At 44.6% G+C, this 21,319-nt stretch overlaps 1 protein-coding gene across 1 annotated transcript; it reads left to right on the forward strand.

Moving 5' to 3' along the window:
* The first annotated feature begins 2,753 nt into the window (after positions 1-2,753).
* LOC119457085 (cathepsin D) lies at positions 2,754-19,305 on the forward strand. The gene is made up of 7 exons (XM_037718938.2): positions 2,754-3,020; positions 9,419-9,560; positions 13,526-13,649; positions 16,402-16,843; positions 17,668-17,809; positions 18,247-18,345; positions 18,854-19,305. The coding sequence occupies exons 1-7, from the start codon at positions 2,956-2,958 to the stop codon at positions 19,013-19,015; spliced, it is 1,176 nt and encodes a 391-aa protein (XP_037574866.2). The 5' UTR covers positions 2,754-2,955; the 3' UTR covers positions 19,016-19,305.
* Positions 19,306-21,319: the final 2,014 nt, after the last annotated feature.

Raw genomic sequence — 21,319 nt, forward strand, 5'->3', positions numbered from 1 at the left:
GTTGTTCCATAATTTTACCAGCTTTCAATGTACATTGGTGAGCACTGTTAGGGTGAACACCTCATTAGTATTCACGAGCCTATAGCAGTTGATGTTTGGCACAAAATAAAGAAAACTAGTATTTATTTTATAGGCATCATCCTTAGACGTCGTATTCAGCATATTTTCCCCTGAAGTAGGAGGTATGTTGAAGTTAAACAACTTGAATACTAATGAGGTGTTCACCCTAACAGTGCTCACCACTGTACCTCAAGAAGAAGCAGCCAAGATGGAGGACATTGGACCGAATCGACACCGCAACCGAGGCGGGTTTGCTTGGAGTATCAGAGAGGCGGTTTTCGCTGAAAATAGAAATCTAAAATTTTCGGAAAATGTTTAAAGCGTGAAGAAAAAACACACGAAAAAACTAGTTTTTTCCCCCGGTAACTTTAGAAGTATTGGAAATACATTTTTGCCCATATGAAGTTAAAAAAAATCACCGCTGATGAGAGCCCATGCCAATAGATGTTTTCACAAAGTGCGTCAAATGTTAACATTACGTAGTAATTATCTTATTCGCGCAAAGATTATTGGTGGTTTTTGAAATTCCCATCTACAAAGCATCTTTTGCTGCTGGGGAAGAGACAATGGCGCTCTTTCTACACGCTTACAGCTAGCCCCACCATTTACAAGGAACAATGACAATCGAATTTTAAAAGCTATTTTAGTGCCCGCTGTACTGAAGAATGCCTCACAGATTGCTAAACTCTGAGTTAACGTCTGGTTTTGTACTCGGCGAAGTCAGAGATTAATTCTGGTCGGCGCGCCGGCCGAATTGTCCATGCAGAAAATTGGCAACACGGCCAAGTCAGCCCTTTCGAATTTGGGCCAATGTCACAAAGCTTTTCGTTCGTAAGTGCCCTCTGCCATTGGCTGCCGCCATCGCTAATAATATGTCCCGCATAAGGTTTGGCTGGAAATTGTCTTATGAACAATTCTAGTGTAAGAGATTTTCATAATTACGGCCCAGCTTTTGTGGAGGAGCATATTATCAGGACTATCATCTCCATCGTTTTCATTCCATTAAAGGTGGTATGCGATGTCCCGCGACAAATGCTCCATCGTTTTCATTCCGTTAAAGGTGGTATGCGATGTCCCGCGACAAATGACATACGTAGAGTTTTCTCTCAAAGGAAGAAACATTGGATATGCAGCAGTATGTGACAAACTGGATGAAATTATGTGCGACAGGGAGGTTTAAGCTCCCAAAGTGACACCACTAACCTCGGTATCACGTAATTTACTTCAATTTGTTTTTTTAAAAGCGAAGCTTTTCTTTGCGAACCTGTTTGGGTTTCCTAACCGTGGCTGCGGCCTGGATGTTCTCTTGCAGAATAGGCCAACCAATCACAGCCGAGTACGCGCGCCGCGTGAGCGGCTGGGTTCCTTGTATCGCCACCAGATGGCGCTCGCCTCCACGCATACGTAAAGTCCCTATATAAGAAAAGTACCGCCATCCTTTGATAAACGCCGCTTCTCTCTCTCCTGTATCTCCGATTGGACGATGATAGCGCGCGCTTTTCACTTCTTTATATTTTCTTTTTTTTCCGCCTTAGAGCCATGTTGAAAGTCCTCAGCGCAGCCGCAGCCGCCGGCGGCGGCGGCGGCGCGCGCCCGGCCTGAAAGCTTCAACCTGGACTTTCTACGTGCGCCACCGTCGACTTGGCTTTTGCAAGCAAAAAGTAAAGAAAAAAGCAAGCGCTTTAGGAGAAGAGGCGGCGGAGGAAAGAGTAGATGGCGGTACTTTTCTTATACAGGGACTTTACGCATACGCGGCAGCAGCGGCGTCGGCCGTGCGGGGGAAGGAAAAAAAAAGCACCCGAAAGCTGGCTTCGCGCACCCGCGGCTGCTCGGCAAGGAATTAAACGCTTCTTGCGGATATAATGTATTCGAATTGCGACACGTACGTATGCGCAAGCTGCCCCTGAAACCATGATTTGTTCAAGGTGTCCGTTGTACTCGCTAGCAGTCAGCAATTCCGCTCAACAAAATGCTCGGTATAATTTGTGTGCGCCCGCGCTTCTGTGTATGGTGTGTGTTTTTGTGCGTGCGCGTGCGTGCGTGCGTGTATCGTGTTTCGACTCCTTATGCACTCCCACAAAGCTTCGCTGTATATAGATTCCAACTCGTTGGATCTGCTGCATCTCCTTATTGTACAAAAGCATGGGCATTTCTTTACTGGCGCTTTTTATGCTCAGAAGAACAACAACAACAAAAAAAGTTGGGCCGTGTTTACATAGCTTATCTTTCCTGTTTGATATTTGCCGACCGGCTACTTGGAAGAAAACAGAAAGTAAGTCACTTGTAGTGGACGATGTATTAAGAATGTCTTTGTGGTTTAATTTGGAATAAATTGTGTTTAATTGCGCAACTAGATGCACAGTTAGTGGTTTCTGCTCATTTGAGGGTAAATGTAGACCTTGATAATGCACTAATGTGCATGTAAACAGGTAAAAAAGTAATCTAGTGGTATATCCATTTCGTCGACCCCACCAGTAAACTCTTCCCAGCATTCTCCATCACAAACGAGGCACGTTTCGGAATGTACCATTGCGTTCATGGCGCTCGCAGCAAGCGTCTCGTGTAACGAATACAATGAAGGTATGCTTGTTCGCGCCTTAAATTGCGATTACGTCTGACCTTACGTGTGAGTGCTGAGCTTCGCACGAACACTATCGCCGTCGAGCAGCTGAGTAGCGTGTAAGGACCATACGGTCTACTGCACCGGACGAGGTGGTGAGGGGCGCTGCGTGCTGCACCTTTTGGGCTGCCGGCGCTGAGGCAGTGTGGACTGGCGTGTCCGAACCACTTGCTCGGCAGCACCCACCCGTGCTTGGACGAACTGGGAAGAGCGTCATAACGCTTCGTCCAATAACCAGGCTCAGCATTTCTTCGCCGTGCTCTCTTTCGTTCGGCATGAAAGAGTGCAGATACGGGGTTGTGCTTTTCCTCCTGTCGGCGTCAGCGCTGGCGCAAATCAGGTAAGAGCGTTTGTCTGTTGCTTCACACAGTGTTGCGGCTGTAAACACTCCATATCATCCTGCCTAGGCACGCTGTCTGGCGTAACTTGCAGTTTTGTCGCAGGCAAGACATTTCGCTATTGTTGAAAAAGACGATTATAGCCCTTCGGTGTTGCTTTCCATGTGACTTATGTAGTAGATAGCAAAACGCATTGTTGGACGAGCTGGTGCTTTGATGTCATGGTAAATCCTCTGCGAAAGTTATGCATGCACCACGGACACACAGCTAGAAACGACTGAACAGCTCCTGGCACTTGTTCGGGTCTGTGTGTCCGTTGCGTGTGCATAATCGTCGCACATAGTTCGACATGCGCAGCAAAGAGTTGAAAAAAAGTGCACCCCAGCATGCGGGTTTTTGTCTTAATTCTAGTAACACCTCTAGGGAAAACATTGCTTACGACAGGAAAATGAATAAGTCCTATGATCCAGCATCCTCCTGGTGCACCTTATGTTGTTCTCGGTTTGATGCAGTTACCAGCGCTGTATAAGCTGAACGCAGCGTTCACGATTGATTCATGCCGTCTTGTGCTAGGGGGCTACATTTGAGGTTTAAGAGCGCCGTAATATATATATATATATATATATATATATATATATATATATATACATATATAAGCATATCATAAGAAGCCAACAAACAATAACACCAAGAGCAACATAGGGGAAATTTCTTGTACTAAGAGCTCAGCTCTTAGGCGCCCGTTCCTCCGGCAAGCATCGGCGTCCCTCGTAACCGAGCGAACGAGCTCAGCGAAGGATGAAAGACGGCGATAGCGAAGAGCGCGCAAGGAGGAAAGCAGAGGAGGATGGTGCAGCGGAACCATGAGGCGAAAAACGGAGGATGATCGAATGGCGAAAGCGTGAGAAGATAAGCGTGGTGCCGCGCAAGACGGGCTCTGCGGAGACGACCGCTACGATATCACGTCAGAGTAGCGCCCCGTCGTCTGTTCACCGATACCATATATGGAAACAAAGCGCTGCATGAGCGGCTACTGTGAATCTCGCCCACGCGTGACCCACGCGCTGCCTCTCGCGATTTCCCGATTCGAGGCAGTCGCGCCCACTTCGCTCCGTTTGCAACGTTCCGCACGAGACAGATTGTCCGCGCCAGCCAATATATCGCGAAATGAAAACACGTATACAGCTGGGCTCAAATTTCGCATTAGGGAGTGTCGTAATCGTCGGTGAATTTGTTTTTTTCTTCTTGAGGGAATGTATCGTGTTTGTAGTCATAGGCGACCTACGCTTTCTGTCTCTTGAAGCGCATTTCTGCCGTCGCCGTCGTCGTCGCCGTGAGGTTCCTTATAAAGTTCCAACGGCGATAAAACCGTCGCCGCGCGCCGTATACTGTATGTGCGAGTGAAAACGCGCGTTCACCGAGAGCGAACGCATGGTGGAGAGCAAACGCGAAGTCTTCTGTCGTGCGAAAGGCTGTGGGGGATGGAAGGAAGGGAGGAGAGGCGGCGTTTAGCTGCGGCACCAAATGAGTATCTTACGACCGGGCGCAAGGGTAACTGGCGACTCAATCTCCCACGCGAAAGGAGGAAAGCGGGAAGGCAGCGCCCGAGGGAGGGGGCGTGGCTTCTACTCTGCCAGCAACTGCGTACTTGTACTTTGCGCGGCTGAGGGCTGTCGTGCGCACCGTATCTTGAAAGCGATCTACACACGGCTCTTACCTTTGTACGTGCTGTGCTTTCGCCTCTCAGTTTCCGTTGAAGCGATAGGCCGCACGAACCTTCGGTCGCTTGCACCGCGCTTGCTCACGTCAGAGTCTTGACAGTGGTTGTCTGCGGTCATCGAGTGTGATCTACTCATGTTTGCTTGTGCGCGCTGACACCATGCTCGTTAATTCAATTACTAAGCGAATTTGTCAAAGTTTAAGCAGCCGATAATACTAATACACTTACTCCGTATATCTCTGTACTAGTAAATTTGCGTTCACAATTGATGCTTCGCCTTTCAGGCGAAACTGCGACATTTTTTTTACTCTTACAGAGAAAATGTATCAATTGAGCTCTGGGGGTTTGCAATCGCACACATGATGAAGGCCGAACCCCAGCCGAAATGTACACACACACACACACACACACACACACACACACACACACACACACACACACACACACACACACACACACACACACACACACACACACACACACGCACACGCACACGCACACGCACGCACACACACACACACACACACACACACACACACACACACACACACACACACACACACACACACCGGGTTCTTAAGTTGACTCAAATATTAGTACATAGGCGTTTTGCATACAGCAGCAATTCTCCGTTTTCTACAGTCAGGAGCTGAAAAGTGGCTTTATGTTAAACGCGAACGTCATATCCGCTGAGTCAAGGCGGTAAGTCAAGCGTAGCTTTGTTCGAACGACAGAAGTTGTATATTAAGACATACAAGAAATACGTGAATTTTCCTTCATCTCCTAAGTGATGTTTAAGGCTGTAGAGCATAAAAACAAGACGCCCTTGTTTCTGATGCACCTGGCTATGCTGCACCGACATGATTGAAGTGAATGGTTCTTTTTATTTCAAATAACACAAAAATATTATTGCTACCGTTTAGTAGGAGCTCGGGGTGTGGAACGACATCTGTGCGGCTAACTTAAACTGTCGGTTGGCGAGCAGACCGAGATGAGTAAAGTTGTTATAGCAGGCTTCATTTAGGCCTAACTCAATTTAGCTGAACATGCACATATTACAAGAGTCATTTGTTTAATTTCCACTAAGGTGCAACGAAGAAGAAAATAAATACATAATGCGAGCTGCGTTAGTGAATGGTTCCGTTTAGCTTAAATGCCAAATGGTCAGCTCCCGACAGCTAGGGGCCGCTTGTCTCGGAGGTTTCGTGCAGCGTATGCGCGAAGCGGATGTGGTTGGAATGCGTCATAGCTTTTAGTACCCGCGGCAAAGGAAGCGATAAGATTAAAACGGAAACTAAGAGAGAGCTATAACTAAAGTAATTCTTGAGATGCCCTCGCAAGCTGCTGTTACGAGGATGTCGGGGGTGCTGTCCCTGAGGTGCCACTAGCAGCGTGCGCCTCCGCTGGAGCTTCTCTGCATTTGTTTGACCAGTTTGGTTAACATTGCGAATGAACTAAGGAAATTCTGAGCAACAGGAATGCCATACTCTCGTTTGAGCGAACCAATTTGTACAGTAGAGGCAATGCAGCTTCACGTGGTGGTGGTGGCGGCTATTTTGTAATATGGCGTGTTCTTATAACGAAATAGGACCTTATCTTTGTAAGGCTAATATGTGGCAATAGCAATGCAAAGCTCATCTTTTGTGCAACAGGATGAATTTCTTGTCATCCCTGCAAATTTTCGTTAATATAAGCTAACTCTGCTCTCATAAAATATTTTGTTATAACACACCTTAACTGAGGGTGAATAGATAACGTTTAAATACAACTTCATCTGCACTTAGCATTGTTTTGTGGCCTGAGGAAAGCTCACTTTTAATGATTGATCAGGTGACACTGACTCGCTTTCAAGAGGCTGCTGAAAATGTTGCATGAGCAAAAGCAGTAGTAAACGTGAATTCCCCGCCTTGTGGAATGATTTATATTGACAGAGGACCAGATGTGCAAGCGACAGATCACGAGAGTACATCGAAACTTGTTAATTGCGGCAGAACCAATCTCACAATGACTCTCGACAGTAATGCGTTTAGCAATGAATCAATTTTGCGGCACAACGTATTGACGTATTGCCCTCCTTCGAAACGGTTTATGTATGAGGCGTGTACTGCAGCGGGACTCCTCTTTCGCGCTTCGCTAAGAACCCTCGGCGCCATCTAGCGCCACGGCCGCGAAAGCTGCGCGTGGCCTCCGAAATGCATGGCGCGCCGGTGCGTAAGAACGCTGAGACTTGTTTCGTCGCTTGCCGTACACTCGGTAGCATATACTAAGTGACCCCAGTTGGCGAGAGGTTCATTGAAGTGTGGAACATCCCCAATGCATGCATGGCGCAGCTCGCTACGCTGGTCGGGCGGTGACGTAGTTTCCGTGACACGGAAGGAAGGAACGAAAGAGTGGAGAAGGAAAGGCAGGGAGGTTAACCAGTTCAGCACAACCGGTTTCCTACCCTACACATGGGAGCGGGATGAGGGGGTATGAAAGATGGGGAGGAGAGAGAGAGAACATAACACAGCACACTCATCGTCAGTCACAATCCGTCACCCTTGCGCGGTACGTGACATCACTGTCACAGCCGCTTGTCCAAGCCCGTTTCTTTTAAAAACCTAAGTAGTCCCTTCGACGCGGAAGTCTGTGGGAAACCTTCGAGCAAAACCGCTTCCGCAGTAAAAAGAAGAAAAAAAGAGAAGAAAATTACGAGAAACAACAGCGCCTTTGGGAGCAAATAAGGCGTAATGACTATAATGTAGGGTAGCCAACGTTTTCTTTACAAAAAATTTCGCAATGTATTTATGTGATTTACAATGGATTACGACGCGTAGAGACTGCTAATTCACAGACATTCCATCTGACGAGTGTGTCGGGTTTGCTAAATATCATACAAGGGATCTAGCTGCGCGCATAAAGAAATCTGCCTTTTCACTGTCATACATGGAGTTACAGTAGTTGCTGCAGGAGGTTCTGGTCCTCCTCGCAAAGTGGCGTCAAGCTGCATCACTTGGTGGTGATGCTCCAGCACTTTATTGGAATTGTTGCAAGCCATCGTAGATACGTGCTTAAAAGAGTGAAATGATGATTACTAGCTGTCACAGTTAAGATATTAAAAAAATTTTGAACGCACAGACGTTGCCAGTAAATTCTTGAATGTGTGGCCATAATGCCGGGAGACGAGGTCTCTCTTTTTTTATTTCTGCTCAGAGGCATTTTGTTGCATCAGGGACATAAAAATGAAGACAGTCGTGACACTAGTAAGCTTGGCCCGTATTCACAGAATTGTTCATAGGAAAAATTTCAGCCAATCTTGGTGCTGCACATCATAACTGACTGGACAACCGTGCAAAAGAGGCATGGAAGAGCCAGAGCTACACTACAGCGCTGATTACAACACGTTTTTATGACCCTGATTGGTCATTGCATATGCACGAGCAGAATAACAAAGAAACTCACAAGGATTACACACCGACAAATCGTTGACGGCTACCATGTGTCAAATGCCTCAAGCGACGATATTTCGCCTAAAGAAAAAGACGGCGCACTCACCATAGTTTTTATGAACATGTTAATCGCTGCTGCTCGATTATTTTCCTTATGAGCTGATGTACACTTTTACGAAATAACGTTGGAGCCTGCAAAGTCTGGTTCACAGCCGGATTCACGGACAATGACAATGGACAATGATGGACAATGAACAGTGAGGTGACCATCGACACCTTTATAAACAATCTATAGTAATAATGCTCGCTGAGGCCGTCGATGAAGTGGCGATGCTTTTGTCCTACAAAGGCTGCTGCAATACAGGAATATCTAATGAACATCAGCCGTTGTGCACGTGACAAATTGTTCTTGGCGCTATTTTGCGCAACCTGTTTTGGAGACTGTGGTTTTGTGACTGAAGTTTTTTTCTGAAGGCAAGGGTTTGATGAAAGCTCGTGTGATCGGGATTAATCATTGTCAAAAGTAAAAGACGCCAATCGCAAGCATCATCATCATCTTCTTCGTCATCAATATCATCACCATCATCAACAACAACCACTATAACAACACATGAGGTTATGGGAGCCAGTTACCAAATATTGTTGTTCACAATCTTGTTCACAAACAGGATTGTGAACAAAAAAAAAAAAAAAAGCTTGTGAACAGCGCTCGCGTATGGGGGCCGAAACGCCTTGTTTTTTCTTGTTTGTTAGCTTTCAGCGTCCATTGTTACCTTTGAGTAGGCTGTATTTTCTCTTGACTATTGCTTCAAAAATGAAATTACTTTAATTTTTGCGAATGAAAGTGGTACATGACTCGTAGTAATTAAAGGTGAAGATAATGAAATAATTTGTCCATCGTTTTCCTTCCTAGCAGCCGTTAAAGTCGTTCTCATCACATTTGGTTTTAATATAAAGCATTATTTCTCCCTTATCTTCTTTACAGTGAAATAGATGGAGCTAACCATAACGTATGAGATCGGGTCACTGAACAACGTGTCTGTTGTTTCGAACATGAGTTCGAACCACATTCAGGCTGCAGAGTGTAAGCAAAGGTGATATCTGTGCCAAGTGTTCTGGTCATATTCTTCGGACAAGCATTACCATCGTGATAGTCTTTGCATATGTATACAGGCACTTATCGTGCCCCGAGGTGTGCGGTCGTTGTGTCATGATTAAGCGGTGAGTATGCTTCTGTTTTTCTCTCCCATAGGGTGCCGTTGCGACGAATGAGGTCTATCCGAGAAACTTATGATGAGGTTGGCGCTCCCATGACTTTTATGGAAAGTCACAGCCACCTTGGAAGATCACTAGAGAGCGATGTCATCGTAGAACAGTTGACAAACTATTTTGATGTAAGTGCCATCCCTATCGCAATTGTAGTTGAGCTTTTAACCTATTAACTAATTCAACCTGTCGTGAAACCTGTTGAAAAAACGCAGTAATTCATATATGACAGATGACTTATTCCTATTTTTTAAATAGGGCTCGTTGTTTTTCAAAAACGGGTCAAATGCGTTAATGTTTTGGATGGCGCTTTTCTCTCTGCTTACTTGTAATGTGTGCGTACACTACAGCAGTAGTGGGATAAAACGTTTTATCAAGTAAAAACAGATCAATTCATTCGCACTTCAAATTAATCATTCGCGTTAACGTTGCGTTTGATGTATTACTCAAGACCTCTATTCCAGTGTTTTATCTAATATTACGCCTATTATTTGTTTTATGAAAATAGTTTCTTCTGTTTAAACCAGCCATTTCAAGCAAAAAATGTCACAATAAAGCTTCGTGCCAAAAGTAAACATTCATATGAATAGAAAAAGCTACTATTTAGAAGCATCATAACAAGCCTAATCAGCACAATACATAATACTACAGCCATAATAAATAAAGCTAAGTTATGGCGCGGTATAGAACGATTAATTATAGGGCAGTTTATGTGCATTTTGTTTCGGATTATTGCATCATGGCATTTTTCTCCCTTAGCTTTGCGTTTCCAAACATGTAGTGTTGGCGAGCTTTAAAGCTCTTACAGTCCTGATATTACAGTAATTTACACAGTCTATAGGTACGGTGTCGTTTAAGAACGCGGTCGTGTTCATTCACACGACATCATTACATCTGATATACTGTAACGAGGCAACATGGTATATTTGTCATTGTAGAAATAAGTTGTACGGAAATCATCAACGTAAAAAAATTTGACACTTCAGATTCCGGCAGCATATTCTGCCGTATCCGATACCAAAATTTGTAACCTATTAATTGAATTTGAAACAGAATAATTAAATTGACATTCAAAGTTTCGTGTACCAGGGTACACCTAGTACGCGATAAGCTACAATGACAATTTACGCCACCGGCTGACTGTGTGCTATTAAAAAACAGCTTTGAATTTAGCACGTACAACTGAAGTGCTTTACGAGCAGCGTATTTAGAGTTGTTTCGCATTGGCACGCTAGTCGCACTTATATTATTTGGAATGACATCAAAATGGACGCCGTATATTTTTAGCAGACACTGTTTACCAAAGATTCGTTGACCTGTATTGAGACCAGCTCGGAAAAAGTGATTGTTGGATCAACTCACACCTGAGAGAGCAGTCGCATTCGGCCGACCACTGTCACGTGCAAAGGTGCAAGGCACACATGGAAAATGGATTATTTTGGTGGTACTTGTTGCAGACATTATAACAATATGAAGTATAAGGAAATCACGTGTCGTGTTCAGAATGATCTCTGCTTATGAGATACATGCATTATCTTTTTCGTATATTCGGGATTTTGTTTATGGCTTCATGGATATTCAAGACCTTCAATACGACTGAAATAGTTTGTTAATCGATTTTTATTTGACTTGAGCTTTAAATATATATAATAAAAATAGAATAATAGGGCATGTATTATCGAACATCTCCAATAGCACAAGCATTTGCAGGACATGTCTGATTCAAAGCCCCATGTATGTGGTTATCACCAATTGGTCTCTTGAAGTAACCACTATAGAGGGAGAGAGAGAGACAGAGAGCGAAAGAGAGAGGTCATAAGGGAAAGGCAGGGAGGTTAACCAGGCTAAACTCGGTTGGTTACCCTTCACTGGGGCAGGAGAGATAGGAGACTGAAAGATGAGAAGGAGGAGAAACGTTCCCACTTTGCACTGGTACGCACACAATGAAGCTTTCATCGTTCAGTTCATCACAAGCGGTCACATCAGAAACCTCGGTTACTGCTGCAGCCTGTCGCCCAACTGCTATAAAGTTAATTTTACTACAGGAAGCGTCGTTGCAGATCGAAGATAGCTGTTACCGACCGAGCGTAAGAAACAGTAAATTTTTCGCGATACCCTCAGTGAGCTATGTGGAGTGCGAGTTGATTGGGTTAGACATAATAAGGCAGCAGCTCAGGAAACACAAGCACACAAAAACGTACAACTGACGCCACGAGCGCTGAACTAACAACCGAGGTTTATTGCTGACGAACCTACAAATGTAGGTGCAGAATACTGGTCTGGTGAGGAAGAAAAAGAACATAATCTGAAACCCACATAAATATATGTTATGGCTTCTCTGGACTGCCACTGTCTATTACAGCACGAGCCCAGATTTTATTAACTGTAACTGCGCAGGAAATGAAGTTCTTTATTCAAAAGCGCAAGTGAAGGGGAGCTAATACAAGTGTCTTGTAGCCTTAAGATTCCTTTAGCTTTTGAAACTTCGCACGTAGTTCTATCCCGGCTTCTGCTCACAATCATTGTTCTTTTTAACTGTGCCACGCTGCTATAGTCCCTACAGTGGAAAGCTAAATGCCTTGAAACAGTACGTTCTACGTTGTAGTTATGCTCCCTGATCCACTCGTTGAGACAATGACCTGTTTGTCTTATACGTACACTTTATTTGCAGGACAGCGAATTGTAGTACACTACTTCTTCACAGTAGCTGACAAACATCTCACGGTGTCTCTTAGAGCAGCCTCGGGCTTTATTAGAGTGTTTTAGCTGAGCGCTTGCTGTCCGCTTTGCTCAGACCGGCATATGCTAGCAAATGCCACACAACCACTTAGCGGGAACGCTATTGCGCTTGCGCACAACGCTCATACCGGTAGCGGAACGAAGACCGCATCCCTCGCTCCGCTACAAAGCAGACTGAGCGGAGCGTGACAGCGTGTCTACTTGGCCTCTTCGTCGTTTTGCAGCCGAATTGGTAGGGCGTCGCTCGCGTCTCGGCCAAGACGCGCTTATCAAATGCGAAATCTACGCAGTTCCCTGCAGTATCTCAGAGCCTGAAATCTGAGCGGAGCGGATCGTAAGCGGCGCTCTGCTAAAACTGTCTATTAGCTCCTCGGGCCTTTGTGCAGCCTCAGGCCTAATTAACCCGATTACATTTTTGATGTTATTACCTCCCTTATTCCCTATTACGTAGTTTCTTCGGTCCTTGTCTTTCCTGCTCTGCTGCCTTAGCTAAGTATATGCCTTTTTTTTCTACTTCGTGCATCTTCCATATTTCGTATCCCGAAATAATTGGAATCCACTCTCGTTCCCATGGTACAGCGCCTTATGCTAACATCGCTTGCATGATGTGCGCGTTGTGATGTTACACAATGTCACTGAATTTTGTTTTCAGTGATTTTAGTGGTTGACTGGAAGTTGGTGTATTAAATAACAAACCTTACTTTCGATGACCATCCGGCAGCCTTCAGTTAATTTATTCCATCATTATCATTGTCATGTACACACGAAGTATGGTGACCCTTTCACTTTGTTTTTTAATTATACGCTGCTGAGTTAAACGCAATTTCATTTCTTTACCTATTACACTGTATTAGGTGTCTAAAAGAAAACAATTCACCCTTGCTTGGCCTTTCACCCTTTCCATTAGTTCTGTGTTCTCCCTTTCCATTCTTAGAAGCAACAAAATATTCGCATTTGATTCAGTATTCGAAATTGAATTTCTTCTGACGTACTCGCACGCAGTTCAATTCAGAGATTTCTCCTTCCGCCCATACTATACTTCCGAGTGATTGCGAAAATATGTTTATATCATGGTTATTTCCAGCTAGAAACCTGTCGCCGAGTGCTATTTTATTTTTCTCTTTTTCTTTCTTTTTGTGACACCACTTTTTACCGTGTTTATCGTCGTTAAGAGAATTTCCCAAGGAAATTGAAGAATTAATCTGGTGGTTCACAAAACGGCTGTACCTTACCTAGGCCTCTCGGTCTAGGGTGACTGTGCCACAACGGAAATCCGCTGGCGGTGGTCGGCATGTGGCCTAAATGGGTTTCGATCGTCAGCGGTTTGGATGCAATTGGAATTATTATGACGCAGGCGCAATACTACGGTGACATCACGATTGGCACCCCGCCTCAACGTTTCCGCATTCTCTTCGACACCGGCTCTTCGGATCTCTGGGTTCCGGCCAGTAACTGCACCGAGGGGGACCACTACTGCAGTAAGATGCTTTGCTTCTGTTTTTCTCACTTTCGCAGCGAGAAGGTGCGGCCCAGCGTTAATGTGTCACTGCCACTGCTTCCTGAGCAGCTCGTAAGTACATGCGTGATGGTTGATGGCGCGGAAGAATTTTTTTGGAAGAACAAATATATGTGACATGAAGCGCGCGGTGTGTGCCCCGAAGGGCTTGACGTCGATGGATTCTAGCTTCTTTGTTATCGTCGATTGTACAGAAAATAATTCCGGAACTAAGGATATAGAGTAGAGGCGGCACACGAGCGTAAAATTAACATTCTTATTTCGTCTCATATTTCTTTCTGTAGTCCTCATGTTATGCATTGCAAGTTCTTCAATGCCGTTTTTATGCTTCTCATTTCACCTCTTTATACAGAGTCCGCGTCATAAGCTTACTCGGAGCGCATGAACTTTGCGCTTCGCGGAACGCAGACGACGCAAATTAGATTGATGTAGGTTGCTCAATACGAAGCGCAAGGTGCCAAATAACCAGGTTCCAGTGGCATAAACTTGAGTGGGGCTGTCGAAACAAAATTTGGAGACTATTGAGGAATGCACGCAGTGCTGAAGAAGCAGTTGTTAAAATCCATGGTGCTACTGAAGAGGAGTTCCAAATGAATAGTGTCTCAGTGAAGGATATATTCACAATGTAGATATATTCGCAGAGAGGCACGACGGGGCTGTCTTTTCTCTTCGATGGTATTCTGACTGATTCTATCAAGGCGAAAACAATGTTTGAATGTGCTAAAATGAGATATGATACACCCTATAGCTTTCCGAGCACCCTGTCGTAAGCATGACGACTGTTGTTCTTATTGAAATGCACGCGGTACTTCCATTGTAAAGGGCTTCGTGGAGTTTGCGCTTGTCGAGCTCCGTATTAGTTCTTGGTAGTGGGCATCAAGAAGCGCAAATTTTGAATGGTCAGACGCTTGGAGCAGAAAACCACAGCTATAGCGGAGTTGCCATCGTCGCCATAGTCATCACGCAATTTCAAATATATTGCAGGATAATGACCTTGCCGAAATATCTCCAGTTAACCCTTTCATGCAGCAACTGACCACCCATTCTACGTAGGTAAATTTCCTAATAACACCACTTTATCTTATCTTACATCTCCCTTGGCAGTGTGGCCCTTCCATCGGAGTAAATTTTGTTACTCTAAAAAGGCCAGCAGTCATCTATTATAAGCTTTAGCTGGCATTGCCAGCTCTACTTCTTCCCATTTATCTCAACTACAATTTCATCTTTACAGGCAGTCCCTAATTCGTGCTGCCGGAACTGGTATGCTGCCAAGAAGTATGCAGAATGAAACAGAAAGGAATAATAGGTGACAAATAGTGAAAATTGGCATAGTTTACTGAATATATATGCGGGAGCAAAGTTTTCATGGGTATACGTACCGAATGAAAATGAACGAAATTACTTAAACGGGGAGCATTATTTGTAACTCAAGAAAGCGAGAGCCTAAATTTTTTAAAGCTGTATTGGATCCCTTTGCAAAATGATCCGCAAGGATCCGCAGAAACATCGGAGAAAGTAACTGGCGTGTCTACTGTAGACAAGCCGCGGAATTGGTTGAACGCATTTCAGATAATTTAGATCAGTCATCGAGACGAAATGAAATCACAGGGAGCCATGCCTAGAAATGATTCTTGTATATGGGAGGCATGAACTAGACCTGACTGAAGTAGACTCTCGTAAAAGGTGGCCTAAATTATTGGTTGTCTAAAGTAGAGAAGTAGTGGAGATGACAGTTAGCCCCATATAGCGCTCCAATTGCCCAAATGATAGTAACATTGAAACTTACTACCTGTTCAAAAAGCGCAGCAATAATACATTGCCCACACTGGCTTACGCCTGAATTGTTTGCATTTTTAAAAGGCAGTTTTTGTGAAACTTGAGATAAGCAGACAGAAAAAGTATTAAACAAAAAAGAATAATAGTACCGAATTTTACTGAAAATTATGAACAGTATCAGATGTCTGAAATGTATAAATTTTGTGCCTTGCCTTAGTCTTTCTACTTCTAGAAACTAAACAATGATAAAAGTATTGTGGACTTTGTTGCGACTGATGTTAGCCTAGCTGATGCTCGTGCAGCACTTGGAAGCAGTCGATCTGTAACGGTAAATGACACCAACGTTGAAAATGTAATAATTCTGGACAGGCTCCTACAAAACCGCATTGCACTTTGCTGTCTGTCTCCGCGCTGCAATTTATACTGAAGGTAGACAAATGAAACTGCACTTGATATCAACAGAATATAACAATTATATCAACTCTCACTCAAGAACACGAGCCTAGGTTCGTGTTTACAGTGAAGCAGCGAACCAGTGAGATTGCAACCCAGCGCAGCCTCAGCAATGTCTTCAGTGCTGCTGTAACTTTTAAACCGTGCAGCTAAATCGTCCAAAGTGCAGGTTTTGCACTATTTGACTTGGAAATTATCACGTGCACTGGTCGGAAACTTTCGCGATCCCTTTTTTTATGCCTTATATTATAAACCCGCCCAAGATGCCAAAAATTGACAAATGCGACTTAAGCTGAAATCGCAAACTAAAATTGCGGATAGTGTTTCAAGTATAATGGCGAGGTGAATTGAACGCTCTTTTCTGGTAGGAAAAAGTTTAATTTACATTTCTCTTGACGCATTCATGCTTCGAATGCCCCTTGCCCCCGTCTAAACACAGAAAAAAAAGCATACAAAGTCCTTAGTCAGACTGCCTTTCTTTCCAGCACTGCACCACCGGTACGACGCGTCCAGGTCAAGCACCTACGCGCTCAACGGAACTCGAGTGCGACTTGGCTACGGCAGCGGGCCAGTAGAGGGCAACATAGGTGTCGACGTCGTGGCCATCGGAGAGTGTCTAGTGCGAAACCAGAGCTTTGTGCAGGTGCAGAATAGCCAAGACCGGGCCTTTGCTGCCGCCCAGTTCGATGGCATCCTGGGGCTTGCCTACCCGGCCTACTCTGTGTTTGGCGCCGTGCCGGTCTTCGACAATATGGTGGCCCAGGGCGTCGTGCGCCGACCCCTGTTTTCTGTGTACCTGAACCGAGGCGCCACCGGTGGTGATGGAGGAGAAGTCTACTTCGGAGGCATTGACGCTGATCATTACTCAGGAGAACTATTCTACGTTCCCGTTTCCAAAAAGGGCTACTGGCAGCTTTCGGCAGGCAGGTACAGAGCCAAAGGCCGACAACCGATATGAAATTTGAATACCCGCGGCGCCTTGCCTTGCCCACGTAGTTCCTGTGTTTTTTTTTTTTTGGGGGGGGGGGGGGGGGTGATTGTAGTAAGACTTGATCGTTCACCAAATTCCGGGGAAAAACACTTTTCTTCTGAGGTTCTTTTTTCTGTTTCCAGCGAATTACGCTGTTGCTACTCCCAAATATTTGTATGTCACTTCAAAGTTTCCCGCCTACGCAGTCGTTAGATGACATGACAGAGGCTCTCGTGAATGTAGCGTTTTGTGAATCACTTATATCACTTATATTTTCGCCTTTCTATACTTTTATCGCGGCAGAAGGTAACTGTCCCAGAAAAAAAAAGCACCCGGGAAGCGTGCTTTCGCACGCTTCTTTTTTCTCCACCCCTGTCCCGTTCATGCTTTTTTTCTTGCTGTGACATCTTATACCATATCACACTTCAGCTGTCAGCCTTTGTTTCGCTCTTATAATTTCAATTACACCTTATTGCCAAATGTTCACAAATAATGTCACTTAAAACCAGAGAAAGTAGATTGATATAATCCTGGTAGCAAGGGTAACATTCCAAAGTGGTTCCTAAAATGTTCTTGCACGTGTGATATGCTTGTGCGTGATTAATTTCACTGTCATGCTTCATGCGAAAGAAGTAGTGAGGGCTGAACTGTCAATTTTTTAACAGAGAATAGACACTTACAATGCTTGTAAGTGGTAAGTGATAGTCTAACTTATAACGTACTGCATTGTAAAGGTATATTAGCATCAAAACGCATGTTTGGTTTTGTCTTCTTTGACCAGCCTAGCTATCGGTGACAATCATTTATGTCATGGAGGCTGTCAAGTCATGGTTGATACGGGCTGCTCGACCATTACTGGGCCCTCGGATGACGTCAGGAGACTCATGAAGATCCTAGGTGCGACACCCTACACGAGTGATATGGTACGCTTTGCTCAGTAACCAATATTGTTTGGACAAGTTGCTACTTAGCTAAAGAGAGAGAAAGAGAGAAGTGATAAAGCAAATATACGGAGGTTAACCAGGCACAACCTTGTCAACCTCCCTAATGTAATTGAATAGTTGCAGTGTACTTTCTGTGCGTTCTTCCGAAAGAGCTACATGATATCAATGAAGTGTTCTATAATGCTGAAAGTAGCAGTACCTTACACGATAAAAATACTGCCTTCGGCCTTCATTCGTATCACTCTGCGAGCAGCTCGACGAACATAACACTTTGCTCCGCTCTGACGTCCTTGTACAACCGAATCCTTGTAGAATGTAGACCCTGAAAAATGAACGTTATGGCTAAGATGGTAATCTGGTGCTAAATAATATTTGCTTTGCTTTTGCAAAAAATACCTTTATTTTTACTTGTTTAGAACCAGGTTGACTGCAGAAACGCAAGCGATCTGCCCGATTTTACAATAAATATTGGAGACAAGGCATTGGTCCTGAAGGCACAGGACTACATAGTCAAGGTAAGCGCTTCTTTTGCACACACAGCAATACAGTTGAGATAAAAAAGTATTTGAAGGGCTAACACTCTGTATTAATACGCAGTACGAAGGGGAACTTCCTTGCGACTATTCACAGAGTTTTTATAGTGATAAGCAGTAAGCTGATTAGACGTAAATGAAAGACCATATAATTGACTTATTCACTGTAAGCACGGCAGCACTGCACAAGCAAGAAAGAATTGCGATGTATTGCTTCAGAGGACTAAGCAATATTGACTCGCAGTGTTTCTTCACGTTGGTGTAGACAGCAAGCAAAGACAGAATGAAAATGTGAGAGGAGGCCTCAAGAATTCTGCAACATTCACATTAAGGAATAAATGGTTGGAGCACAGATTGTAACGGAGTGTGACAGGAAGGCAAGCTGCTAGCGATAAAAGGCTGCACTGCATCTGTGAACGGCGTCACAAAGTGACGCTCTCAAACTCATATGGCAGGGAACCGAGAAATGTTTTGCCTCACCCACTCGCAGGTGAAACGCGCTGACAAGATCTCGTGCGTGGTCTACATAAAGGGTTACGACTTCGGTGCCAGCCGCGGACCGCTCTGGAACCTGGGCGATCCGTTCCTTGGCCGATACTTCACTGTGTTCGACCGTGAAAACGACCGGCTGGGATTTGCCGAGGCACGCTGACTGCCTAGTGGCCATAAAACGCCAGCGGCCCGCAGAGAGCGATCGATCGAAATTCAGTCTACGAAATTTCGCGGGTCTTTTGCTCGTGCTAACGAACACTAAAGTTACTAAAGAAGATAGAGAGATAGAAATAGGGATTTGTTAGACTAGCTGACCTCACATTTGTCAGAGGTCGTTTTGAAGGATACGAGAAGCTGCGGACGTTCGCAAATTGGAACGGTACACAATTAAAACAGCTGTAAAAACTCATTGCAGCAATCACACACAAATAAACGTGCAGAAAATTCAAATCTGTTTTGTGTTGGTTTGTGTTTGGGATTCGCTGCTTCTCCACTGACATCCACTCTTTTTTGGTGAATTTTCACGCCCTACCATCCTCTACCACAATGCTGTGCTGCAGTTGCACATGTCAACATTTTACGCAAGCAAATACACGTAGCCACTGCGAGTATGCCTTAGCTTCTCAAACATACACTACATCAACCGCAACAGTCTCTCGAGCACGGAAGCTCGCGCATGATGAAGAGAGTGCCGTTGTCACTCATGACGGACAGGGAAAGAGCTACGTTGTAGGTGAAACCATGATGCCATTAAGCACCACCCCTGACACGAAAAGGTCTTAAGCTAAAATTGTACGTAAGAGCAAATTCCTGCCAATCATGATGCTGGACATATTATTGCAAATAACACTTGCGAACGAAAAGCTCTGTGAGTTCGACCCTGGGGAATTTGACCCAATTCATAAAAAAATTATTCTTACGTTAGATTTGTTCTTAAGAGCATCTGCCAACGAATCGTGACGTTGGACATAATATGAGCGAAGGCGGCTCTGGCCAATGGCAAACTGGACGTAGGAAAGAAAACCTGTGCGAATGCGGCCCCAGGCGCCCAATGCACTATTGCTGATGTAAGGTGACTGCGCAACTGCGCTTCTCCATTTGCTTTTTGTTTACTCGGACCTTTCGTTTCATTTTCGCTCTCATACGACGCTGCGAGCTAAATGCAGCGCCGGTGTGGTTGCACTCATATCTTAGCGGAAGAACTTTTCAGCAAGGAAATTGCGTACGAAGACCGCAGATTAGTAAATCCGGCCCCAGGTTCCGTATTCACAAAGTACGTACGCTGAAGTTGTTCATATGAACAAGTCCCGGCTAATCGTCATAGCGAACGTGTCATTAACGAAGGCGGCCGGTGAATGAAAAAATGTTGTTACGTCGAAAAAAAAAAAGAAGGCTTTCTGGATTCGGTTTTTGGGCCAGCATTGTCAAAACAGTTCATATGCTACAGTGGTTCGTATAAGAACAGACGCTTGTCAATCTTATTTAACAGATAAATTTGCAAAGGCGGCTCGCCAATTAAAGACAGTTCTTCAGAACAGGAAACTGTGAATGTGGCTCCAGCAATAATTATTTCAAAACCAGCTATTCAGACACCGTAGAGAACTTTGAGAGAAACTGGGACTGGAGTTCACAAAGCTTTTCGTTCGGAAGTGCTCGCCACCATTGGCTGATGGTCTTCGCTAATAATATGTCGAGCATCAGGACTGGCTGGAATTTTCTCTTACGAACAATTCTAGCGTAAGAGCGTTTTGTGAATACGGGCCCTGAATGGCCATCCCGACGTCTTCTCCACAAGACGGATGTAGTACGCAGAGGATGAACAAAAGTGAGATGATTAAGCAAGGTCCTTGAAAACACGTTTGCTTATATTCACAAAGCATTTCGTTCGTAACTGATTGTAATGGCAGGCAATATATGTTCTCTATCATTATTGGTCGGCGACGCCTTTCGTCTCATGTTGACAAAGCTTTGTGGGCCGCACAGCTGTTCCTTCGAAAGTGCTGTTTGCCATTGGCTGGCCGCCTTTGCTAACAATATGCCCAATATCACGATCAGCTGGCGTCTGCTCTTTGGTTTCTATCGTAAGAATGTTTTTATAAATATCAGCCGACAACTATGGTGAATATGGGCTAAAATTTTTCTGGAGTTATAAATTCCAGGTATTAGTAGTAGTGGCTTGGTTTGAGAGCTTCGTGATTTGGTAGACGGAGCCACAAGAATGTCTCCTCTTAGAAAAAAAAAGAAAAAAAAAGAAAGGAACAATAAACGAAAGTCTACAAAATTCGACGGGAGCGGAGAGATGGTAATCAGTGCGACAAATAGCGGGCCGTGCCAGTGACACGCATGACTTGCGCTGAAATGAAACGCAACTGCTAAGGCGTTTTCCTGGCCGGCTATCCATAACCGAGTGAAATTATGGCACTGATGTAGTGTGTGAAATATCATATCGTCTGGTCAGCGCTCG

The sequence above is a fragment of the Dermacentor silvarum genome, chromosome 1 (genome assembly GCF_013339745.2).
Source record: "Dermacentor silvarum isolate Dsil-2018 chromosome 1, BIME_Dsil_1.4, whole genome shotgun sequence".
Taxonomy (NCBI): Eukaryota; Metazoa; Arthropoda; class Arachnida; order Ixodida; family Ixodidae; genus Dermacentor; species Dermacentor silvarum.

Coding starts and splice junctions, on each gene's coding strand:
- LOC119457085 (XM_037718938.2), top strand. CDS start 2,956: ATGAAAGAGTGCAGATACGGGGTTGTGCTTTTCCTCCTGTCGGCGTCA. Junction 16,844..17,667: donor TGGCAGCTTTCGGCAGGCAG/GTACAGAGCCAA, acceptor TTCTTTGACCAG/CCTAGCTATCGGTGACAATC. Junction 17,810..18,246: donor CACCCTACACGAGTGATATG/GTACGCTTTGCT, acceptor TTACTTGTTTAG/AACCAGGTTGACTGCAGAAA.